Below are 26,236 nucleotides of genomic sequence, written 5' to 3'. Positions count from 1 at the left end.
CCCCCCCCCCCCCCCCCCACACACCTTGTATTGGCTTACTTTATATAGCTTCACTTCCCGCCTCCCCAGAGGCTCCATTATATGAGGCATCCTGCAGAGTTTCTATTGGGAGGTTCTCACCTCTCTTTACTCTGAGTTCATTGCCCTCTGGGACCCTTGTGGAGTGCTCATTCTGTGCCTTCCCATGTGTACTCCCTGCATTGAATCCACTATTTCCTGGCAGCTTTTAGCTGCAGATAACGGAGAAACTGCTGAGGAGGCTTAACCTCTAAGAATATTTTTTGGCTCAGTGAACTGGGAGCCCAGAGATTGGGCTGGCTTCAGGCTGAGATTGATCTAGTGTCTCAGGCCCTATGAATAGCTTGGCTGGGTTTCCCTTGGGTTTGGTGTCTTCCTTAGGGCACCTTCTCTTATGGTGGTGAAATGTCTGAGGCAGCTTGAGACTTTCATTGGCACACCACTAGTCTGGAGGAAGAGAGGGCATCTCTTCTGGTTATGTTTTTGGAAACTCGTTTTCCAGAAAGCACCTGGCGTATATCTCCTTGTATGTCATTGGCCAGAGTATCTCACACATCCATTCCCGAACCAGTTTATTTGGTTGTTTTGAATGCTATGGTTGATTGACTGACTTGCCTGAGTCTCTGAACCAATGCCATAATAAGGGAAGAGGAGTTATGTTTATACTAATCAAGCCCGCCTGTGGATAATGGGAATGGATTCAGGTTTCCCTTGAATGCAGCAGGCTGTCTGAGGTAAGGCTGAATACTGAACGCATCTTGGAGGAGAAGAGAAGAATCAAAGCTGTGGAACAATGTCCACAAGATTTTGCTGTCGTTGTCTAAGAAAGGGCATTTGGGAGGTCAGTGTTCTGAATTCTGCTGTGTCCAAAATGTCTTGATTCTACCCTCACACTTACTTCAGAGTTTGTGAATAGATTTCCAAATTTGAAGCAATTTTCACTCAGCATTTTTTTTTTTTTTAAAGATTTTATTTTTACAGGGCGCCTGGGTGCTCAGTCGATTAAGTGTTCGACTGGGGCTCAGGTCACGACCTCGTAGTTTATGAGTTTGAGCCCCGCGTCAGGCTCTGTGCTGACAGCTCAGAGCCTGGAGCCTGCTTCGTATTCTGTGTCTCCCTCTCTCTCTGCCCCTCCGCCACTCATGCTCTGTCCTTCTCTGTCTCTCTCAAAAATAAATAAACATTAAAAAAAAGATTTTATTTTTAGGGTGCCTGGGTGGCTCAGTCGGTTAAGCGTCTGACTCTTGATTTCAGCTCAGGTCATGATCTCACGGTTTGTGAGTTCAAGCCCCACATTAAGCTCCATGCTGACAGTGGGGAGCCTGCTTGGGATTCTCTCTGCCCCTCCCCTGCTCGTGCACTCTCTCTCTAAAAAATAAATAAACATTAAAAAAAAAAAAAACCCCACCCCTGGTTCATTAAAAGACCCCATGAAGCATTTGATAAAACAAACCACATACTGGGTGGGGCACCTGGGTGGCTCAGTCGGTTAAGCATCCAACTTCAGCCAGGGTCATGATCTCATGGTGTGTGAGTTCAAGCCCCCGTGGGGTTCTGTTGCTGACAGCTCAGAGCCTGGAGCCTGCTTCAGATTCTGTGTCTCCCTCCCTCTCTCTCTGACCCTTCCCTGTTCATGCTCTGTCTCTCTCTGTCTCAAAAATAAATAAACATAAAAAAAAAAACCCATATACTGCCACATGCAGAAGTTCTAAGGATTATTTTCCAGCAAATATTTAATAGTTAAAAATTTTTAAATATTTAAAATACTTTCACATATCAATTAGAAAAAAGGACAAATAATTTAAAGTATTCTTCTGTAGTTTGACTCTGATGTGTGTGGCTCTCGGTTTTCTTTTATTTGTCCTGCTTGGGATTCATTTTGACTTCCAACTTGGGGAAAATCTCAGCTATTTTATTTTCAAAAATTGCTTCTCTCCCATTCTCTCTATTATTTACTTCTAGAATTCAAATTAGAAATATTAGGTTTTCTCATTCTGTTGTGTCTCTTAACCTCTCCCTCATATTATGCACTTCTCTGCCTCTCATTCTGTTTAATTTCCTCAGATCTGTCTCCTGAAAGCTAAAATCCAGACCATTCATTTTTCTCTTCAACTGTGTTTAATCTCCTATTGAACTCTTTCATTGAGTTTTTTATTTCAGTGATTGAATTTTTTTTTTTTATTTCTAGAAGTTCTTTTTGTTTCTTTTCTCAACTCTGCCTCAACATTTTTGATCATTTTTATCAAGATTGAAAATACACGAAGAGTGTAAAACACACTCATCTTGAGTATATTCCAGCTTGATACATTTGTACATGTCTACGTGCCCATGTAATCACCCTCCAGATCAAAGGGTAGAATATTTCCATCACCCCGTAAGAGTCCCTGATGCCCCTTCCCAGTCATCAGCACATGACTTTTGAGCTGTTTCCATAATTTGGGGATTATAAATAAACCTTTTATGAGTATTGCGTCTGTGTCCATTGATGGACATTTGTATTTATTTTTCTAACAGTGGAATTTCTGGGTCCTAGAGTAGCATCTGTGTGGCTTCAATATATGCTGCTAAGTAGTTTCCCATAGTAGAAGCAATTTATTATCCTGTTGGCAATGTATTAGAATTCCAGTTTTTCCTCCTTCCTACCAGCATTGTCTGTCTTCATTCTAGTGGGGGTGGCATGGTATATTAATGAGATTTTATTTATTTTTTATTTTATTTTTTTAAGTTTATTTCTTTTGAGAGAAAGAGAAACACTCGTGCCGCAGCAGGGGAGGGGCAGAGAGAGAATCCCAAGCAGGTTCGTGCTGCCAGCACAGAGCCCGAGCCAGGGTTCAGTCCCACGATGGGTGAGATTGTGACCTGAGCTGAAATCAAGAGTGGGAAGGCTTAACCGACTTCCCACTGAAAGAGTGGGAAGGTTTAATCAAGGCTTAACCGACTGAGCCACCCTATTAATGAGATTTTAATTCGAATTTCTTGGATCAGAAGTGAAAACTCATACACCTTTTTATGTCTCTGTTGGCCTTTTTTTTTTTTTTTTAAAGTTTATTTATTTTTGAGACAGAGAGAGAAAGAGCATGAACGGGGGAGGGGCAGAGAGAGAGGGAGACACAGAATCTGAAGCAGGCTCCAGGCTCTGAGCCATCAGCCCAGAGCCCGACACGGGGCTCGAACTCACAGACCGCGAGATCGTGACCTGAGCTGAAGTCAGACGCTTAACCGACTGAGCCACCCAGGCGCCCCTCTGTTGGCCATTTGAATGCCTTTGTTTGTAAAAATGCCTGTTGAAGTCTTTTGCCCATTTGTAGGTTGGGTGGTTTGACTTTTTTTAAATTGCTTTGTGGGAGTTCTCTGTGCACCTTGGATACATGTTGTGTGTTGGATATATGTGTTATAAATTCTTTTCCTAACCTATTCTTGCTTCATTACTTTGTTATTGATGTCTTCTGATGAAAAGAAAGTCACAGTAAAGTCCAGTTTACCTTTTTAAATTTGTTTTCAGTTATTGCTTTTAATGTCCAAGAAGTCTTTGTAATCTCATGTTTTGGACATCTGTTTCTATTTTGTAAGTGTATTACATGTTTGTATTCTGTATTGTGTCTAATTGTCCCCATATCTGATGTCTTTGAAGTCCCACTTCAATTGTTTATTGTTTCTCCTCACTCTTGGTCATGATACCTTGTTTCTTCACATGGTTTTATAATTTTTGATATAAAAACTGTATAATTTTTTTTATTTTTTTTTTAATTTTTATTTAAAAAAATTTTTTTTTTCAACGTTTTTTATTTATTTTTGGGACATTTTTTTTAATTTTTTTTTTTTTTGGGACAGAGAGAGACAGAGCATGAACGGGGGAGGGGCAGAGAGAGAGGGAGACACAGAATCGGAAACAGGCTCCAGGCTCCGAGCCATCAGCCCAGAGCCTGACGTGGGGCTCGAACTCACGGTCCGCGAGATCGTGACCTGGCTGAAGTCGGACGCTTAACCGACTGCGCCACCCAGGCGCCCCTAAACTGTATAATTTTTAAAGTCAGTCTGTGGGAATTTGTTGATGTCTGTGTTGAAGGTGCATTTCCCCAGGGAATATTCTATTTATTTATTTAAAAAAAATTTTTTTAATGTTTATTTTTGAGAGAGTAGAGTGCAAGCGGGGGAGGGGCAGAGAGAGAGGGAGACACAGAATCCAAAGCAGGATCCAGGCTCTGAGCTGTCAACACAGAGCCTGATGCAGGGCTTGAACTCATGGGCCACAAGACTATGACCTGAGATGAAGTTGGACGCTTAACCCACTGAGCCACCCAGGCACCCCCCAGTGTTCTGATTTCTACCACCATAGATTAGTTTTGTCTGTTCTAGAACTTCATATACATGAAGTCAAATGTATACTATTTTGTGACTGATTTGTTGTTGTCGTTAAGCATGTCTCTTTTTTTTAAGCTGTATATTAGTAGCACACTCCTTTTTATCGCTGAGTAAGATTTTATTGTATGAATATGCCACAGTTTGTTGATCTGTGCAACTATTGACAGATAATAGATTGTGCTGTGAACGTTCTCGTACGGGTCATTTGTGGACAAATGTTTTCATTTCTCTCTCTCTCTCTCTCTCTCGGGTAAATTCCAAGGAGTGGAATTTCTGGGTCATAGGCTAAGTGTATGTTTAACTTCATAAGAGACTGCCAAACTGTTTTCCAAAGGGGTTGTGCTATTTTCTCCTCCCACTAGAAATGTTAGAGAGTTGGGTTCTGCTACGTGTTTGCCAACAATTGATATTTTAGTCTTTTTAATTTTAACCATTCTAATGGGTGTGAAGTGGTACCTCGTGATACCACTTTTAATTTGCATTTCCCTGATGACTAATAAGGTTAAGCATCTTTTTGTCTGCTTCTTGACCATTTATATCTTCTTTTATGAAGTCTGTTCAGGTCTTTTGTTCAGCTTTTGAATTGAGAGTTACTTGTTTTAAATTATTTAGTTGTGAGGATATGTATATTCTGAGTACAAGTTCTTTTCAGGATGCATGTTTTGTGAATATTTTCTCATAGTATGAATAATATTTAAAAAAAATTTTTTTTTTACATTTATTTATTTTTGAGAGACAGAGAGACAGAGTGTGAGCAGGGGAGGGGCAGAGAGAGAGGGAGACACAGAATCAGAAGCAGGCTCTAGGCTCTGAGCTGTCACCACAGAGCCCGTCGTGGAGCTCGAACCCATGAACCCATGACCTGAGCCCAAGTCGGACGCCTAACCGACTGAGCCACCCATGCGCCCCGGTATGAATAATATTTTTAATTAAGTTTATTATTTATTTCTTTTAGTAATCTCTACATCTAATGTGGGGCTTGAACTCATGACTCTGAGATTAAGAGTTGCATGCTCTTCTGGGTGAGCCAGCCAGGCGCCCTAGTGATACACTTTTTTGATAAATTTTAAATTTTGATGAAATTTAATATGTAATTTTTTTTTTGTTTTATGGTTCTTGTTTTTGTAACCTAAAAATTTTTGGTCCTCCTTTAAGTCACGAAGATAGTCTCCTATGTTTTCTTCTAGAAGCTTTAAGTCTCGCTCTCTCTCTCTCTCTCTTTTTTTTTTTTTAATCTTTTAGATATTTTACTTTTAAGTAATCTCTACATCCAGTGTGGAGCTCAAAATCACAACCTGAGGTCAAGAGTTACATGCTCTTCTGACTGAGCCAGCCAGGTGCCCCTTAAGTTTCTCATTTCTATGTTGAGGTAGATAACCCACTTTGTATTATATTTTTGTGTATGGTATGAGGCAAGGAATGGAGTTTCATTTTTTTTCCATATTTGATTTTTTTCCTCCAGTTGTTCCAGCACCTTGTGCTGAAAAGACTTTGCTTTCCCACTTGTTTATTGAAATATCTATGGGTCTATTTTTGCAGTCTCTTCTGTTTTACTGATCTTTTTGTCTTTCCTTATTCCCATATTACACTGTATTGATTACTTTAAGTTTTAAGATAGGTAGTGTAAGTCTTCCAACATTGTTGATCTTTTGCAAGATTATTTGGCTATTCTAGGTTCTTTGTATTTTTATATGAATTTTAGAACTGGAAGTCAGCCCTCAGCACAAGGGTTTGAAAAAAGAAAACCAAAATAGAATTAGAATGTCAGTTTCCACAAAAGAAATAAGAATGCTATGATTTTAATTGTGTGGCATTGAATATATAGATCAATTTGAGGAGAACTGATATCAGAATATTTGAAGTTTGAAGTTGATTGTCAAGGACTGAGGTTTTTTTTCCCTACTTGCAAGCTGGTAAGTTTATCTGCCACTGTGTCACCAATGCTGACTGAAGACATGAGCCTCCTGGGGGCAGGGGCTCAGAGCACGGCAGGCAGGATGAGCTTCACGTTTGAATCATTCTGCACGAGTCCCACGGGGGTGACGCAGAGTGACCCAGGTGGATGCCGCACATGCAGTGGGTCTGGGTCTGTGTCATGGCTAGAGAACCCTGAGTTTAGGGAACCCTGATGTTTTATAATGGGCTGCCAGCAAAGCTCTCTGACCCTTGTTTCTGAGGAACACAGCATCTGTATTATATTGGACACCAAACAAGCCTGCTTTCTACTTCAGGGGGAGATAGCTATCTGTGTTTGTTTTTTTTTTTTTTTTAATGTTTATTTTTGAGAGAGGGGGAGAGAGAGAGAGAGAGAGAGAGAGAGAGAGTCAGAGAGAGAGGGAGACAGAGGATCTGAAGTGGGCTCTGCATTGACAGCAGAGAGCCCAATATGGGGCTTGAACCCACAAACCATGAGATAGTGACCTGAGCCGAAGTTGGATGCTTACCCAACTGAGCCACCCAGACGCCCCACAATGTTTGGTTTGTAAGTGGTTTGGTCCACAAATGTCCTTGGGATGGTAATTCACAATGAAAGCTGCCATTCCTCTGTAAGATGTGCAGAAATGTGAGAGACCCAATGGAGAGCTATCTTCCAGCAATGGTTTATCACTCTATTCATGTAGGTCTTCTGAAATTTCTCTCAGCAAAGTTTGGTTTGGCAGAGCGAGGGGCAGACTCATCTCTTGTTAAGTTTACCTCTTCGTATTTTACAGGGTTTTGTTTTTTTGGGGATGCTATTATAAATGCTGTTTTAAAAACTGTACGTTCATTTTCCAATCATTTGTTACCAGAATATAAAAATATATTTGATTTTCATATTCTGACCACCTGTCCTACAACCTTGCTAAACTCATTTATTACTTCTGGTAGGGTTTGCTTGTTTGTTTGTTTGTTTTGGTAGATTCCTTATGATCTTCTACACATCCTGATTAAAGATAGTTCTTTTTCCTTTCCAAGCTTTTATTTTTTTTCACCCATCTCATTGCACGACCTAGGGCTTCTAGTCCAATGCCGAACCCTAAGGGGAAAAGCAGCCACTATTTCACCATTATGTCTGATGTCAGCTGAGGGTTTCTCACTGGGGCCCTTTATCACGGGGAGGATGCTCCCTCCCGTTCCTGGTTAGGCACTGTGGGCTTTCTCTCCTGACGGGATGCCTCTAATAGCTGTGCCGGGTCTGCTGAGGCTCTTGTTTTGACAAGGACACCTCTTTCACCGGGGCTTTGTTACCTGGTGAGAGTTGTACTTCTTATGTTCATGGATGATGACAGTTCATTCTGGAATGTCTGCTCTGAGTCCCCCTGAAGCAAACGTATTTTATTTTATTTTATTTTATTTTATTTTATTTTATTTTATTTTATTTTATTTTATTTCATTTTATTTTATTTTATTATTTTACTTTCATTTCATCTCATTTCATTTCATATCATTTTATTTTATTTTTGTAATGTTTATTTACTTTTGAGAGACAGAGAGACAGAGCATGAATAGGGGAGGGGCAGAGAGAGTGAGACACAGAATCCAAAGCAGGCTCCAGGCTCTGAGCTGTCAGCACAGAGCCCGACGCAGAGCTCAAACTCACAAACTGTGAGATCGTGACCTGAGCCGAAGTCGGATACTTAACCGAATAAGCCACCCAGGCACCCCTGATGTGAATGTATTTTAAAATGACAACCTCTTTTTCTTTTTTTAATTTTTTTTTGTTTAACGTTTATTTATTTTTGAGACACAGAGAGACAGAGCATGAACAGTGGAGGGGCAGAGAGAGAGGGAGACACAGAATCTGAAACAGGCTGCAGGCTCTGAGCGGTCAGCACAGAGCCCGACGCGGGGCTCGAACTCACAGACTGTGAGATCATGACCTGAGCCGAAGTCGGACGCTTAACCGACCAAGCCACCCAGGAGCCCCTAAAATGACAACCTCTTAACACAACCTGTCAGTGTGTTTAATCTTTTAAAAAATAATTTTTTTTTTAATGTTTATTCTTGAGAGAGAGAGACAGAGCGTGAGCAGGGGAGGGGCAGAGATAGGGAGCCACAGAATCTGAAGCCGGCTCCACGGTCTGAGCTATTAGTACAGAACCTGATGTGGGGCTTGAACTCACAAACCGTGAGATCATGACCTGAGTCGAAGTCAGACACTCACCTGACTGAGTGACCCAGGCACCGCTGTTTAATCTTTTAAAAAGATTTATCATTATAACAGTAGTAGCCTAATATGAAAGGGAAATGTTAAAATTTGCCCATAATCTGCTTCTCGTCTGTTGGAGGAGAGTCCTGAGACATGGAAGCAGGGGCCCCATCCCTGGGTTCCAGCGGCCCAAGGACCCCCTTCTCGATACTCACCCTTGCAGGGAGACGACTTCGAGGGAAGGCGTTCTACAACGTGGGTGAGAAAGTATACTGCCAGGAGGACTTCCTGGTGAGTCAGAGCTGGGCCCTGGCGGGTGCCAGGGGAGGGGAGGGGACCCTCCTGCTGCCCATGGAGACCTGGGCCCAGGAGGCAGGTGCTGGCTGGGCAGGGAGTGCCCGCCCCTCTGTCACACAACATCCTGGATCCTTGGTCTCCTCTCAGTACTCTGGGTTCCAGCAAACAGCCGACAAGTGTAGTGTGTGTGGACACCTCATCATGGAGATGGTGAGAACCTCCCCCAGCCTCCTGGAACCCCTCTGACATGGGTGGTCTTAGGACCCACCCTTTCACCTGTTGCAGACCTGCCGAGGGCTCAGAGCCAGAGCCTCTTCTGGGGGCTGTGCTGAGCCTTCCGTCTGCACTGACCCTTCAGTGCCTCCCACCCCCAGATCCTGCAGGCCCTCGGGAAGTCCTACCACCCAGGCTGCTTCCGGTGCTCAGTGTGTAACGAGTGCCTGGACGGGGTGCCCTTCACTGTGGACGTGGAGAACAACATCTACTGCGTCAGAGACTATCACACGTGAGTGGCCAGCACTGTGGGGGCGGGTGTGACTCCCGCTGTTTCTCCTGCCTCCCCAGGAAGCATTTTTCCAGCCTGCCTGTCTGTGTTCTCCATTCTTGGCCTTTTTATTTCCAGCCTCCCCTTGTGTGCTCAGCGGCTGGGGCAAAGCATGGCTCTCTGCCTTGAACCCTCTCTTGGGTGATTCAGCTACCAGCCATCTCTCTCCTCTCCCCGCCTTTACCTGCATGCGCCCCTCCTCCTAGTGGTGGGGGCCCTCCTCGCTGCCCCACCCAGCATCTATCCCTTTGCTCCCAGGGCCAGGTTTGGCCTCTTCTGCCTGGGGTGGTGGCTTGGGAGTCTCTGCAGAGTCCCTTTCCTGCCTGTCTGGTATCCATGTGAGAGGCCAGTCCATTCTCCCCAGCTGTGGCTCTAGGCCCAGCCCTCAGAGTTCTGGTCTTGTGCTACAGCCTTGCATGGGGTTGGTGCCCCGCATGGATCTCTGGTACTCAGTGTGGAGCCAGGCTTTGCAGGGGTCTCAGCTAGGGGTGGCCCAAACCTGGATGTTAGGGGGCAGGGAACTCACAGGAAGTGTGAGGGAGAGGGTAGGGAGAAACGGAAGCCGTCCTGGAGGAGGTGATGGGGTGGAAGTGAATTGGGAACCAGTTAAAAGGCCAAGAAGGCACCGCAGAGGCTGCTCCCACACCAGTGTGTCCACACAAGGAAAGGGGTTCTGACGCTTGGGCCAGGTCATGGGGCTACTGTGGGTGGGTCTGCCTTTGGGCCCTTGGCCTCTGGCAGCTGGTCACTTCTGGTTTTCTTTATTCCTCCAGGGTTTTTGCACCGAAATGTGCCTCCTGTGCCCGTCCTATCCTCCCTGCACAGGTAGGAACCACTCACCTGGAGATGATCAGGTGTCTGGCCCAGCCTGGCCTCTGCCCCAGGTTGGCCCCAGGTCTTGGGCCCCTGTGGGAGGGATGCGGATGCTCCCGCCCCATATCCCTCAGGGCCGAGGGTTGCGTTGTGGCCATGCATGCAGGGTGCACGTGTTCCTGCATGAGTTAGAGAGAAACGGTGGCCCTCAGCTCCTTTGCCCACGGATGTAAGGATCGCCCCCTGGGTCTGTTAGCTCTGCAGGCTCAGGTGGTGGGAGGAGCACACAAGAGGAGGATGCAGTCTATGCAGGAGACACCATCGGGTGGTGCACCTCTCTTGGCACACATGGGGTCTCCCACACATGTTGGTTCTGCCCCAAGCTGCCGTGCCTGGGGAGGCCGGACTGGCTCTGGTCTTTCCTGACTGCAAAGAACTGAAGAGAACACGTATACACACATTTGACACCTGTGTGACGGCCCTCATGGACATGTGTGTGTGTGCGGTTGGGTGTAGCTGCAGGAGGACGTCCATTCCTGTGCACCTGCTGATGCCATTCTGCCCGCGGAAGCACTGAAGCCAGTGCTCACGTGGGCGTGAATGCACACCTGCCATGGCAAGACCATGTTGTGTAGGTGTGTGCACTACACACAGTTGTGTGCAAAACCCCATCTCTTCCTCCAGGGCTGTGAGACAACCATCCGTGTGGTGTCCATGGACAGAGACTACCATGTGGAGTGTTACCACTGTGAGGTGAGCCTGGGCCCTCCTGGAGGGCTGGTGGCTACTGTGGTCCCCCTCCACATGGATCTCCTTTTCCTCTAGGTGTTCTGTGGACCCACCTCCTTGTTTATGTCCCCATTCTCCCTGTCCTCCCTAGAGAGCCCTCCCCAAGATATGTTCTCAGCCCGTTTCTCATTCAGTCAAATATTTACTGAGGATTTACAGCATGTGGGGCTGCTGGGGATGTACAGAGAACAAAATAAAGAGTCCCTACTCTTATGGCAGCGATGAGCACTCAGGCAGGGCTGGAGCCTATAGGGCTTGTCAGAGCACATAGGAGGCCTTGGAGAATCAGGGGAGGCTTTCTGGAGGAGCTGACACCCAAGCTAAGATTTGAAAAATGACTGAGTTAGCCAAGGACACAGTAAGAAAGGCACTTCCAGGCAGTGGAAGCAGAATGTGCTTAGGTGTGAGGGTGAACGTGTTGTTTTGTGTCACTGGAGAAGTTGGCAGGAGCTGGGGACATAGGGCTATATATGAACTGAAGAGTATGGGCTTTTTCTGAGGGCAGTGGAGAATGATGCAAAAGGATGACATGAGGCATGAGGATTTTAGAAAGGGTGCTCTTTGCCATCAGAGAATGCATGGAGGAAGAGGGAGGGTGGCTGGGGTTCCCTGAGGAGGTTGTTGGAGGCGAGGTTGTGGTCCTGGGTTCGGGGTGGTAAACTGAGTTGCGTGAAGGTCAGGCAGTAAAAGGGACTGGATTCGGCCAGTGACTAAATGTGGCAGTTTGGGGGTTGGAAGGTGTGTATTAGGATCCCCCGAGAGCTAGACGTGCTGGAGTTCAAAGACTCTGGCTGCAGGTGTAGGAATTTGGGAGTCATTGGCACATGTAGCTCTCTCCTTCCTGATACTCCACTCTGAGCTTTCTAATTGCCTTGGCCTCCCCAAATTCGCAATTCAAGAAGACCCCTGGGCCCTCTTTGGGCAGCCTGGACAATCCCTTCAGGTAGTAACTTGGGCAGTTGTACGGCTTACCTCTAGTTTCCCTTCTCTCAGAGATCCCTGGCCTGCCTTGTCTGTTGTCTGTCCCCCGCCCCCAATCAAAGTCAAAGCCCTTTGCAAGTTGCACAGGGCCCCACAGATCCGCCCCGCCCCATTACTCTCAGGCGCCCCCCCCCCCCCCCCCCCCCCCCCCGCCCTCGCTCACTCTGGGGTTGGGGCTGTGTTCTTCTCTAGGACTGCGGGCTGCAGCTGAGTGGGGAGGATGGACGCCGCTGCTACCCCCTGGACGGCCACCTGCTGTGCCGCCGCTGCCACCTGCGGCGCCTCAGGCCCGGGCCCCTCCCCTCACCTGCGGTGCACGTCACGGAGCTCTGAGCCGGGAAAGGAGCCCGCGCTGCGGCCCCGCGTGCGTGCGTGTGTGCGACAGAGAGCGCCCCCGGGCGGGACGGGTGACCCGGTCGGAGTCGGAGCTCTGTGTCCCACAGGGGACGCCGCTGCCGCGCTTCCGCCCCACCCCCACCCACGTGCCACCAAGCTGCTGTCCGAGGGGCCGGCCCCGCGGCGTAGCTGCTTCTATTTATTCACCGTCTGTGCCTCCTCCGGCCGCTCCCTTCCTTCCAGCCCCTACCCCCTCGCCCCCCGACGCCGGCCTTGCGTTCCCGGGGCTGCTGCGCCCCGCGGCCCCGGGCGGGCTCCCAGACTGCCGTGGGGCACCAGCTGAGGACGCCGCCGTCGCGAGCAGGGGCGCGGGCCGCCTTCCTCCTCCTCCTCGCACTGGCCTGGGGGCGGGAGTGTTTCCTTGTTCAAAAGGGGCTCCGCCTGAAGGATCGCTCCTCAGGGCAGGGGTGGTCTGGCAGGTGGCGGTTGGCGGAGGGCACGCGTGTTTGTGTGTCTCATAAGCGCCTTTGGTGGGTGGGAAGGGTGTCCTTTTTGGGCGCGGTCACAGGAGGGGGGAGACGAATGACACCTTTGTGGAGTGGGGCCCTCAAAGGAGCCCTGCCTTTGGCCACCGGAATTCTGAAGGGTGTTTTCAGCCACAATCCCGCCCGGGTCTCCCCATCCCTGCCTCCTGGCTTGGGGTCCGCTTCCCCCTCGGCCCCCCTCCCCTCGCCATCCTTCAGCCTTGGGAAAAGAACCTTCTCACGCAAAATTTCCAGCCACAGGGCTCGGTCGAGAGAGACCACGAGAGGGCGCCCTGTCCCCGTGGCAGGGAGAACACCTGTTGCAGGAAAGCACTCTGTATCGGGCTCCACGACAAAAGCGTATGATTTGACTTAAATTAAGTTTTTCCTTTGAGAATATTTTCATTTTCTTTGAAAGAATATAGTTTTCTTCTAAAAACTTGGCCCACGGTTGTTATTTCTTAGAAAAACTACAAAAAACAGATGTCCAATTTGGAGATCTTATAGCTAGTTTCCAGGTGGGAAAAACGTCGTAGTTTTTACTATTTTCGTATAAATCCCTCTAAAATTTCAAAATATGTGTTTGCTTTTCAGACTTTGGAATAATGTGGGGTTTTGTTGTGTCAGCGTTTGAAGAGCAGTGACCTAATGTGGCTTGGGGGAATGTAGATTAATTTTCTTTCTGACACGCTAGCATTGGGAAGCTAGGACTTCTCAGTGATGGCTTATGTTGGATTTGCAACTGTGGGTGGTTTCTGCGGCAAGAGACCCCTAATCATGATAAGCCATCAATGGAATATTTTTTAATGTTTATTTATTTTGAGAGAGAGAGTGTGAGCGGGGGAGAGGAAGAGAGGGAGAGTGAGAATCCCAAGCAGGCTCTGGCCTGTTCCCACACAGCCTGATGCGGGGCTTTGATCCCACGAACGGTGAGATCATGACATGAGCTGAAATCAAGAGTCTGAATCTTATCCAGCCGAGCCACCCAGGCGCCCTAACAATGGAATATTCCGATTTAAGTCCATTTGTGCCTGAACCACTTCCTCTTGGCAACTGTTCTTGCCCTGCCTTCACTCCTCTTAGATGTGGGTCTTTTTGCTTGTAGGATCATCAGCAGGGGAAACTGTGTAGGAACCAGAAGGTTGCCCGGATTGCCTCTTGGGATTCATAGGAGAGGGAGTGGCTGCCATTAGGGACCAGCTGGGCTGAGGCCTGGAGCTGGGAGGCCCCCTGGTGGGCTGAGGAAGCAAGTACATGGGAAGTTTAGTGTTTGTTAACTAAGTGTTTATTTAAACGCAGAGGTTGTCTGAGATGGGGGAAGTGTGTGTTTTCTGAGAAGGGGACTTCAACAGGATAAGGGTGGCTTCTTGGAGGAGGTGATCCCAACGGGACAAGAGAGATGGCATTTCAGGAATGAGAGGCTGTTTCTGGCTTTCTCTTCCTCTTGAGCTGGGCTGCTTTGCTTTCTAGCCAGTTTTACAAAGCTTTCTTCTCATTGCCTTCTTTATTGCTTCTGATGTCAAAGCTGCTTTGCCCTTGGTTTCTCCTTTTTGTAAACTCAGCTCTTATCTTTTCTCTTCCTTTGTGCTGTGGAGGTGGCTCCTGAGCTTCCAGCCAGGGAGGTCACCATTGCCTTCCACACCTGCTCCAGCCTGGTTACCATACTTCCCTTATCCAGCTGGATTGAGTCATCACAGTGTGGAGCCTCACTTCGAGTTCATGTGTTGTACTTTGTCGCATGACCCTGGGGGGCAGTGGCCTCATCTCTGGCCACACTTTGCCCTTTTTCTTTGGGCTTCAGGGCTCTGTATTGCCTCTGTCAGGACTGGTGACCGCCACTATCCCTCTTACCACAGGGCCTTTGCACATGCACTTCCTTTGCCTGGATCCACTCCCTGCTCAGTGCTTTACTTCCTTGTTAAATCCTTCAGCTCTCAGCCACAGGAATACATCAGGCTTCCAGTTATTACACTTCACTGAACACATAGAATTTGGGGGCCCTGCTCTGCCAGCTCATTTTCCAAAAGCAGCATCTTCCAGTCCATTTTCAGGAGTTACACTGATCTGATGGTTGTTGAGACTGAAGAAGCAGTGTGAGAGCCAGACTTTGAGCCCGGTAGATTGCCCATGACCCTCCAACCCTGGGGGCCAAACCCACCTGCCGCTAGGATATCTCCCCTGATATTGGCACCTAATGACACTAACTATGCCTTTGATCACAGCTGTACTTTTATGTATCGTATTCAGGTTTGTCTCCTCCCTAGATTGGTGAGCTCTCTAGGCTAGGATCGGTCTGCATTGTTCACTTTTGTCTCACAATGCCCAAGCCAGACTCTGCCCTGGCCTTTAGGGTCTCAAGTCAGGACCCCACAACCCCATTGGTTTGCAAGTCCCAAGTTCCGCCTTAGTTGCCCAGTGAAGGAGCCATAAGTGGGAGATAAATGTCCAAGAATAGGGTTTACACAAATACTATATACAGTGCACATAACATGTGTGCAGGTGTGTCCCAGGTAGCTCATTCCTATCTGTGCCTTTGTGCTAGGGCCTCGGTTCAGTACCCATGCCTTTGAGTACCAGGTCCACTGCTGTGTGTGTGTGTGTGTGAGAGAGAGGGAGAGGGAGAGAGAGAGAGTGAGTCTGGGAAGGTGGGCCCTTGCAGGGTTCTGGGAGTGGGTCGCGGGCATGGGGTGCTTTCATGGTCCTAGGAGGAAGGGGATGGTGCTGACTCCTCCCAGTCAGTACTTCTAACCCCTGGTCAGGAAACAAAGATGAGAGCATGCTGAGCTGCAGGTGAACTTGAGTGACTTCTGTGGGCTTGCTCTGGAGGGTCTGGAAGGGGTGGGCAGTTGGGGCAGTGCTTATGGGACCTGGGAGGGGTTGGGCATGGAAACTCACAAAAGCAGAACTCCGGAGAGCAACATGGCCCAAGGAATGACTTGGGGACAGTGGGCCAGCCTGTGGCGGTAACGGGGTGATGCAGGGATGGGTGGGGCTATGCTCACCACTGGCTTCTCCCACCTTAATTGCCATCTTGCTTCCAGGTAGCAGATGCTCCCTGGGAGGGGCGAGGGCTGCAGCAGTTGTGGGGGATGGGAGTAGTCTCAGTCTGCGGGGGCTCCAGGAGGGCTGTGGGTTGGGATCTGAGGACTTGTCTGGGATTGGGGGAGGCACACAGGTTTGCTGGTGACCTTCCACCCAGTGCCGCTCTGGAGGAGCTGGCCCTGTGTGTTGTTTGTGGGCATCGGGTCTCTGTGCCCTCCTGAGTGGGTGTGGTAGGCCCCTGGCTGGGAGAGGGGTGGGTGCTCTGGGGACTGGGTGACTGCTTGGAGCGGGCCTGGGTGAGGGGCTCAGAAGGGAGGGGACGTAATGCCTGGTAGAGGTGGGGAGGCCCCTGCAGAGCCATCCTGGGAGGAGTTCTGCGTGGCCGCGTCTCCTGGGCTGGCAGGACCTTTCTGAGGCAGTAGACATCAGGTGCCTGTATCCTGGAGAGCCCAGGGTGTGTCTGGGTCCTGGGGAACCTGGAGAACCCAAGAAGGACACAACTGGAGTGGCAGGGTGCCTTCTCCCTTTCTTTTTTCTCTGGCCCGGAGAACACTGCCGGGGTCCCCTCCCTGAGCCTGGCTGTGTGTGTCACAGGTTGACCTTTTCCTGTCCTACAAAGGAGAGCCTTGGAGGCTCTCCTTCTCCAAGGACATCAGGCCCCTCCACCCCCCCGCCCCGGGCCAGAGGGACGGTGGCCCTGAAACATCTGGTACTTGGCAGGGAAGTGCCCAGTAGTGGTGTCAGTGTGCCTGTCACATACTGACCTGTCTGTGCCCAACCACTCACCTGTCATTCCCGTTGTCCCACACCAGTGCACACCCTCTCCACGTCTGCTGTGCAGGTGGACCTGCATGTCACACACACCTGCCCTGCCCACTGGTTACCCCACCTTACTTGCCTGCGTTTACCAGCCTGTCCCAGGCACCTGTGTGACGCAGCTGGCTCACTTCTCTGTGACGGTGCCTGGGCCATCGGTGTCCTTGGCCACAGTCAGCCTTGTGGACCTTGTGGGTGGGGCTCGAGCCCAGGAGAGGCATTTCACCAGGCCCAGTGTGTATCATCCTCCTTGCATCCCAAATTGTTTTGGAAACACCGTCTTCCACCTGAGCCAGCAGTGCCTCCTCACCTTGGCCCTCTGCCTGGTGTAGATTTCAGCCCGGATCTGTCATTGCAGCCAGGTGGGGGCTTTGAGTCTCAGCCTGCCCAGCTCGGCTCAGCTATCTCCTGCCATCCCCGCAATGTGGTCTACCATGACCGTGGGGAGAGGGCCTTCCTCTGATGGGGGACAGGTCTTTTGGGGAGTGGAGAGGAGTGCCTATGGGGATCAAAGAAGGCTGTGTCTGCCAGGGGACAAATTGACGAGGCTGGTGCCACGTAGACTGGGAGGCAGAAGTGGTTGTGTGTGGGGGTCGGGAGCCATTCATGTGAGCGAGGCACCACAGGGTCCTAGGGGAAGACCACAGCAGCCCTGGGTGGGGATGGGGGGGTATCTCACTGCTAGGGGTCAGGGGAGAAAGATTGCATTTAGCTGTGAGGCAGGCCCTCCTTTCCTCCCTTCCTCCCTGTCCCCTTCTTCCTTCTCCCTCTTCCTTCTTGTTCGTTCTTTCTTTCTTTCTTTCTCTCTTTCTCTCTTTCTCTCTTTCTCTCTCTCTCCCTTTCTTTCTTTCTTTCTTTCTCTCTCTCTTTCTTTTCTTTCTTTCTTTCTTTCTGTTATTTTTTAAAGGTTTTGTTTTTGAGTAATCTCTACACCCAACATGGGGCTTGAACTTATGACTCCAAGATCAAGAGTTGCATGCTCTCCCAATTAAGCTAGTCACGTTCTCTCTTCTTTAAAAAAAAGGAAAAAAAAAAAAAGACTGTTGTATTTGGTCTCACTGGAAAAAAAAAAAGAACAATTCACTGGCTTTTGGACGGAGCAAATTTATTATCCCTTCTGTGGAGTGTAAAGATGTGGTAGAACACGTTCTTTGTGGGAGTGTAAAATGAAAATTCTGCTTTGCCATATGGAGACGCCCATTATGTGGAGGAGACAGTTGGATAGTTAAGTTCGGAGCTCAGAGAGGAAGTCAGGGCTAGAGACAGAGGTGTTCAAAATCATGGGTGAGGTCACATGGAAATAGGGTGAGACAGAAAAGGGAAGGGGCCCAAGCCAGAGCCGTGAGGTGCTCCCACATCTAACTCTTGGCAAGGGGGATGGAGGGGGACTGGCTGGGATGACGGTGGATTAAGGTGGCATCAGAGAAGCTTGTATAAAAAGGATTGAGACAGGAAGGCAGGGTCTGCAGCAGGGGCTTTGGAAAGATGGAGATCACTGTGACCCTGAATCAAGTTGTTGCAGTGCAGCAATGGGGTAAAAGTAGATCCGAGTCCATTGAGATGAGAGGAGGGAAGGAAGAGGAGGCAGGCAGCTCTTTCAAGTATATTGGGAGGAGGTGCACAGGTGAAGGGAGCTTAGGGCAGGGAGAGTTCTTTTAGTATGCAGAATCCTGTCTGAAGCTCCTTGTCCATGTCTGTAAGAACATGTATACCCCACATGGGCATTCTCAGGGTTGTCTTACCCACCAGATCCCAGTCTCCATGGGGACAAGGTCTGTGACTGCGGTAGTCACAGCTGTGTCCAGTCCCTTGCCCAGCATCTGGCTCCTAACGTACTGAGGTACTGGTGAATGTTGGTTAAGTGAATCGGTCAATACATGTAAAGCACTGAGAACACTAACAGGTGCATAATAAATGCTCAGTAAAAGTGAGTTACTGTCGTCCGGTGGATGGGGAAGTCACTGAAGACTGGATGGCAGCAGTTCTGGAGACCATGATGCTCCTGTGGTAGACTGACCAGGGTGGTGGCTCCAAGTCCTGAAGGATGAAGAGGTTAAAGACGCCCAGCAGCACCATGCAGGCCAGCTTTGGAAGTCCGCACTGCAGCCCTGAAACTGGATCGCGTCACCATCCAGGAGCTCACAGCTCCATTATTTGCCCCAGCCCAGGTGAAACCAGGAGAGACCCTGGAGGAAGGGCTAACTCAGGAAAGGAGTCATTTATTGGACATCACCAGGATGGTGTCTCTCAGATTCATCCTTCCAGCCACAATGATGTCTACAGTAGGTGCCAACAGCTTCGCTTTGACTGGGGAGGCATCCGGTGGTGGTACCGTGGAGAACATTAGGCAGAGACTGGGCACTGGGGGCCTTTTTGACCTCCGGTCGGGCCAGAGAGATGTAGATCACCACTCTGTGAGGGTTGCACAGATCCTCTTTTAGACCAGCTCGACACTCAGCTCAATGTCACTGAAAATGAGTGTCACAGCTGCAAATGCTGTTGAAGATCTCTGAGCAAATGAATGAGGACGACTGAACAGCTACAGACAGAGCTAAATGAGATAGACTGGTAGGAAAGCTTGAGAATGCCCAAGCTGAGGCTAAGACTGGATCCAGAGGAAGCTCAGTACCATAGGGGATACAGAGAACATAAACAACAACAGCCAGAACTGGATGATGAGCTGAAGAATGTAGAAAACCAAATGCCCTATGCCCAGATGCATCTGGGCCAGCTGAAGAAAACCGGTTTCTTCAGTGCAACCTTTCATGTCTGGCACAGAGGACAATATGGTACAATCAGAACCTTCAAACTGGGTCGCCTGCCCAGTGTCCCTGTGCCATGGAATGAAGTTAATGCACTTGGGGCTGGAAAGCATTGCTGCTGTGCACCCTATCCAGTAAGATATGTCTGAAATTTCAGAGGTATCAACTTGTTCCCTGTGGAAACCATTCCCACCTGGAGTCTCTGACAGACGGGTCTAAGCAGTTGCCATTGTACTATCCTGGGACAAGTTAGACCACGTGATGATGGAGATGTTGAGAAAGATGAAAGGAGAGGTTGAGAAAGGGTGAGACACATTTTTGTCTTCCTCACAGGAAGGCGAGATTGAAGTCCCAGGAACCAGTGTGGCTCCCATTCCGTTGAAACCCAGTTTAGCCCTGACAAACAGTGGACCAAAGTTCTTAAGTTCATGCTGGCAGATTTTAAGTGGGGTCTTGCTTGAGAATAGTTTCATAACAAGACTTCTTTTTTCCCTTACAGAGATGCTCGCCTCAGAAGCTTTACATTTTGTTTGGTTTGCAACAAGAAATGTTTTAAATTAAACTCAGATAACATCAAACAGCATATTAAAAAAATTTTTTTTAACGTTTATTTATTTTTGAGAGAGAGAGACAGAGCACGAGGAGGAAAGGGAGACACAGAATCCAAAGCAGGCTCCATGCTCTGAGCTGTCAGCACAGAGCCTGACGCGGGGCTCAAACTCACAAATTGTGAGATCACGACCTGAACTGAAGTCAGTCGCTCAACCAACTGAGCCTTCCCGGGCGTCCCTCAAACAGCATGTGTTTACAATACTAGAAAAGAATAAATCCACAAGTCCACTTTATTTTAAAATATTGAACAACAGGGGCGCCTGGGTGGCTCAGTCGGTTGAGTGTCCGACTTCAGCTCAGGTCATGATGACTCGGTCCATGAGTTCGAGCCCCGTGTCGGGCTCTGTGCTGACAGCTCGGAGCCTGGAGTCTGCTTCAGATTCTGTGTCTCCCTCTCTCTCTGCTCCTCCCCCACTCATGCTCTGTCTCTCTCTCTCTGTCAAAAATAGACATTAAAAAAAATTTTTTTTTAAATATTCAACAACAGTTTCCAGAGGAAAAGCCTGCCATGTATGGCCATGTATGAATGTTCACTCTGCTCTGTTAAAGACATGAAATTGTATTTGTTACTGTTTGAGACACAGTGTGGAGAGGTTTGATTATCTGTAATAAAAGATTTGCTGCAGTCTGAAAAGAGTGAGTTACTGTTACAACTTAGGTAAGCAAAAGTAAGATAAGGGATTTCTGCAGTTTGACTCTTCGTGGGTCCCTATGTGGGACAGTGTCTGTGTCACTTCAGCAATGGTATGAGACTTTGCATGTGTGGGCATACCCTGTGTCCATGAGACCTGGGACCACTTGCTGGGGAAGGGCACATGACCCAGAGACGAGGTACAATGTGTGAAGACCTCTAGGCTCCTACTTTTATGGTTCCGGCAGACATTAGTCTGTTTGTTAAGGTCACAGCAGCGTTCCTGACTTAGGTCAGGTCCCTCCTGAGAAGAGACCACTGACCCAGCTGCACATCACTCCCAAGACCATGTCCATGTGGGAGTTGGGTCTTCAGGGCCAAGCTTCTCTGACCAGCCCTCTGTGCAAGTCCTTCCCTTGGGTCTCATGGCTATTCTGTATCTCTTCCCTTCCTCTTGTGCTGCAGGGGTTCATCTCACCCCTTGGTGCTGCTTTGAGCCTCCCTTGTGTGGTCTTGGTTGTCTCCCTTCCCCATCCGGCTCAGGCTAGGGCAAGACCCTTCCCTATGTCTTCATCAGGAGGAAATGTCTTATATCTGGTAAGAAGTTGCTATGGCCAATGTCAAAGAGGTTGCTGCCTGTGTTCTCCTCTAGGATTTGGATGGTTTCCTATCTCACATTTAGGTCTTTAGTCCATTTTTTTTTTAAAGTAGGCCCCATGCCCAGTGTGGAGCCCAACATGAGGCCTGAACTCATGACCCTGAGATCCAGACTTGAGCTGAGATCAAGACCCAAGTGCTTAACCAACTAAGCCACCCAGGCACCCCAGGTCTTTAATCCATTTTGAATTTATTTTTGTGTGTGATGTAAGAAAGTGATCCAGTTTTCATTCTTCTGCATGTTGCTGTCCAATTTTCCCAACACCATTTGGTGAAGAGACTTTTTTCCATTAGATATTCTTCCCTGCTTTGTCAAAGATTATTTGGCCATATAGTTGTGGGTCCATTTCTGGGTTTTCTATTCTGTCCCATTGATCTATGTGTCTGTTTTTGTGCCAGTACCATACTGTCTTGATGACTACAGCTTTGTAATCTAGCTTCAAGTCCGGGATCACGATGCCTCCAGTTTTGCTTTTCTTTTTCAAGATAGCTTTCAGTATTTGAGGTTGTGTGTGGTTCCATACAGATTTTAGGATTGTTTGTTCTAACTGTGAAAAATACTGTTGATATTTTGATAAGATTGCATTTAATGAGTAGATTGCTTTGGATAGTATAGACATTTTAACAATATTTGTTTATTCAATCCATGAACACGGAATGTTTTTTTCATTTCTTTGTGTCCTCTTCAATTTCTTTTGTAAGTGTTCTCTAGTTCTCAGTGCAGATCTTTTTCCCCTTTGGTTAGGTTTATTCCTAGGTATCATATGGTGCCAGTGCAGTTGTAAATGGGATCAGTTCCTTGATTTCTCCTTCTGCTGGCTTCATTTTGATGTATAGAAATACAACAGATTTCTGTACATAGATTTTGTATCCTGTGATTTTACTGAATTCATGTAATACATGAATTAGTTTTAACAATTTTTTGGTAATCTTTTGGCTTCTCTGTTTACAGTATCATGCTGTCTGCAAATAGTCAAAGTTTGACTTCTTCCTTGCCCATTTGGATGTATTTTATTTCTTTTGTTTGATTGCTGAGCCTACGACTTCCAGTACTATGTTAAATAACAGTGGTGAGAGGACATCTCTGTTTTATCCCTGACCTTAGAGGAGAAGCTCTCAGTTTTTCCCCATTGAGGATGATATTAGCTGTGGGTTTTTTGTATGTGGTCTTTATGATGTTGAGGTTTGTTCCCTCTATCCCTACTTTGTTGAGGATTTTTATCATGAATGGATGTTGTACTTTGTCAAATTTTTTTTTCTTTCTGCATCTATTGAGAGGATCATATGGTTCTTATCCTTTCCTTTGTTAATATGGAACAAAGTGTATCACGTGAACAACATGTATCACGTTGACTGTTTTGTGAATATTGAAACACCCATGCAACCCAGGAATAAATCCCACTTGATCATGGTGAATAATTCTTTTAATGTGCTGTTGGATTTGATTTGCTAATATTTAGTTAAGAATTTTTGCATCTGTGTTCATCAGGGATATTGGCCTGTAGTTCTTTTTTAGTGGAGTCTCTGTCTGGTTTTGGAATCAGGATAATGTGGCTTCATAAAATGAATTTGGACATTTTCCTTCCATTTTTATTTTTTGGAATAGTTTGAGAATAGGTATTAACTCTCCTTTAAATGTTTGGTAGAATTCCCCTGTGAAATCATCTGGCCCTGGACTTTGGTTTCTTGGGAGAATTTTGATTACTGAATCAAATTCTTTGCTGGTTACCGGTCTGTTTAAGATTTCTATTTCTCCCTGTTTTAGTTTTGACTGTTTATGTGTTTCTAGGAATTTATCCATTTCTTTCAGATTGTCCAATTTTTTGGCATATAGTTTTTCATAATATTTTCTTATAATTGTATTTCTGTGGTATTGGTTATTATTTCTCCTCTCTCATTTGTGGTTTTATTTATTTGGGTTCTTTCTCTTTTCTTTTTGATAAATTGGGCTAAGGGTTTATCAATTTCATTTTTTTTTTCCAAAAAACCAGCTCCTGGTTTCATTGATCTGTTCTACTTCTTTTGTTTGTTTCTATATCATTTCTTTCTGCTCTAATCTTTACTATTTCCCTACTTCTGCTGGCTTTAGGCTTCACTTATTTTTCTTTTTCTAGATCCTTTAGGTGTAAGGTTAGGTTGTTAGAGATTTTTTTCTTGCTTCTTGAGGTAAGCCTGTATTGCCATATAATTCCCTCTTAGGACCACTTTTGCTGCATCCCAAAGGTTTTGGACCATTGTGTTTTCATTTTCATTTGTTTCCATATATATAGTTTTTAAATTTTTTAATGTTTTTATTTATTTTTGAGACAGAGAGACACAGAGCATAAGCAGGGGAGGGGCAGAGAGGGAGGGAGACACAGAATCTGAAGCAGGCTCCAGGCTCTGAGCTGTCAGCACAGAGCCTGATGCAGGGCTCGAACTCATGGACTGTGAGATCATGACCTGAGTTGAAGTCGGACGTTTAACCAACTGAGCCACCCAGGTGCCCCATTTCTATATATTTTTAAAATTTCTTCTTTAATTCCCTGGTTGACTCATTCATTCTTTGGTAGGGTGCTCTTTAACTTCCACGTATTTGTGGTCTTTCCAAAATTTTTTCTTGTGGTTGACTTCAAGTTTCAAAGTGTTGTGGTCAGAAAATATGCATTGTGTGATGTCAATCTTTTTGTACTTGTTGAGGCCTGATTTTTGTGACTTAGTATGTGATCTCTTCTAGAGAATATCCCATGTGCACTTGAAAAGAATGTGTATTCTGCTTCTTTAGGATGAAATGATCTGAATATATCTGTTAAGTCCATCTGTTCCAGTGTATCATTCAAAAGCATTGTTTCCTTGTTGATTTTTTGCTTAGATGATCTGTCTATTGTTGTAAGCGGAGTGTTAAAGTGCCCTACTATTATTGTGTTATTACCAATGAGTTCCCTTATGTTTGTTATCAACTGTTTTATATATTTGGGTTCTCTCAATTTGGGGACACAAATATTTACAAGTGTTAGATCTTCTTGTTGGATAGTCCCCTTTATTATGATATGATGCCCTTCTTCATCTCTTGTCACAGTCTTTGGTTTAAAATCTAGTTTGTCTTGGGGCGCCTGGGTGGCTCAGTCGGTTAGGCGACCGACTTCGGCTCAGGTCATGATCTCACGGTTTGTGAGTTTGAACTCTGCATCAGACTCTGTGCTGACAGCTTAGAGCCTGGAGCCTGCTTCGGATTCTATGTCTCCCTCTCTCTCTGCCCCTCCCCTGCTTGTGTTCTGTCTCTGTCTCTGTCTCTCTCAAAAATAAATAAACATTAAAAAAAATTTAAAATCTAGTTTGTCTTGGTGCCTGGGTAGTTCAATCAGTTAAGCATCTGACTTCAGCTCAGGTCATGATCTCACAGTTCATGGGTTCAAGCTCCACATCGGGCTCTGCACTGGTAGTGTGGAGCCTGCTTTTGATTCTCTCTCTCTGCCCCTCCCTGACTTGTGCTTTTTCTCAAAATAAATAAATAAATTAAAAAAAAATAAAATCTAGTTTGTCTGATATAAGTATTGCTACTCTGACTTTCTTTTGACATCCTTTTGAATGATAAATTTTTCTCCATCCCCTTACTTTCAATCTGCAGGTGGCTTTAGGTCTATAATGAGTCTGGTAGGCAGCATGTAGATGGGTCTTGTTTTTTGATCCATTCTGACACCCTGTGCCTTCTGATTAGAGCATTTCATCCATTTACATTCAGAGTGATTATTGACAAATATATTTAGTACCGTTTTGTTACTTGTTTTGTTGTTCCTAGAGGTTTTCACTGTCCCTTTGTAGTCTTTGTCATTTTTGGTCTTCCTTTCACACTCAAAGAGTCTCATTTCATATTTCTTGCAGGGCTGGTTCAGTGGTCACAAATTCCTTTAGTGTTTGTTTGTCTGGGAAGCTCTTTATCTCTCCTCCTATTCTGAATGACAGCCTTGCTGGATAGAGTATTCTTGACCACAGATTCTTCCCATTCAACACATTGAAAAAAAAAAAAAAAATATATATATATATATATATATATATATATATATATATATATATATATATCATGCCTCTCCTTTCTGGTTTGGCAGGTTTCTGTGGAAAGATTTGCTGCTAACCTTATTGGTCTTCCCTTGTAAGTTAGGGACTTATTTTGTCTTGGTGCTTTTAGGATTTTTTTTTTAAATCTCTATATTTTGCAAATTTAACTATGCCTTAATGTTGGCCTGCTTTTGTTGATTTTGATGGGGGTTCTCTGCACCTCCTGGGTTTAGATGTCTGTTTTCTTCCCAAGATTAGGGAAGTTTTCAGCTATAATTTCCTCAAATAAACCTTCTGCCCCCTTATCTCTCTCTTCTTCCTCTTGGACTCCTACATTAAAATATTATTGTATTTGATGGAGTCACTGAGTTCCCCAAGTCTACTTTCTTGACCTAACATTTTTTTCTCTCTATTTCACTTTTTTAATGTTTATTTATTTTTGAGAGAGAGAGAGCAAGCAGGGGAAGGGCAAAGAGAAAGGGAGACACAGAATTCAAGGTAGGCTCCAGGCCCTGAGCTGTCAGCACAGAGCCGAACACAGGGCTTGAACTCACAAACCACAAGATCATGACCTGAGCTAAAGTTGGACACTTAACCAACTGAGCCACCCAGGCACCCCTTCTCTCTCTCTTTTAAAAGTTTATTGGAGCACCTGGGTGGCTCAGTCAGTTCAGCCTCCAACTTTGGCTCAGGTCATGATCTCACAGTTTGTGAATTTGAGCCCTTCATCGGGCTCTGTGCTGACAGCTCAGAGCCTGGAGCTTGCTTCAGATTCTGTCTCCCTCTCTCTCTGCCCCTCCCCCACTCACACTCTGTTTCTTTCTCCCTCAAGAATAAATAAACATTAAAAAAAATTTTTTTAAGTTTATTTATTTTGAGAGAGGGAGA

The 26,236-nt window shown here is 46.5% G+C and overlaps 1 protein-coding gene and 1 pseudogene across 1 annotated transcript in view; both read left to right on the top strand.

The window, feature by feature from the left end:
* Positions 1–12,970, top strand: part of WTIP (WT1 interacting protein) — a gene marked incomplete at its 5' end in the record, with an annotated part of 19,665 nt that extends 6,695 nt beyond the window's left edge. The window contains 6 exons of the mRNA XM_049621204.1: positions 8,733–8,800; positions 8,954–9,016; positions 9,181–9,311; positions 10,124–10,175; positions 10,848–10,916; positions 12,126–12,970. Coding sequence (XP_049477161.1) covers positions 8,733–8,800; positions 8,954–9,016; positions 9,181–9,311; positions 10,124–10,175; positions 10,848–10,916; positions 12,126–12,266 — 524 coding nt within the window. The remainder of the gene's footprint in view (positions 1–8,732; positions 8,801–8,953; positions 9,017–9,180; positions 9,312–10,123; positions 10,176–10,847; positions 10,917–12,125) is intronic.
* A 94-nt stretch (positions 12,971–13,064) lies between these two features.
* On the top strand, positions 13,065–20,923 carry LOC125915298 (beclin-1-like; annotated as a pseudogene).
* Positions 20,924–26,236: the final 5,313 nt, after the last annotated feature.

The sequence above is a fragment of the Panthera uncia genome (assembly GCF_023721935.1).
Source record: "Panthera uncia isolate 11264 chromosome E2 unlocalized genomic scaffold, Puncia_PCG_1.0 HiC_scaffold_19, whole genome shotgun sequence".
NCBI classification, from domain to species: domain Eukaryota; kingdom Metazoa; phylum Chordata; class Mammalia; order Carnivora; family Felidae; genus Panthera; species Panthera uncia.
This window is presented reverse-complemented; position numbering and strand designations above follow the sequence as displayed.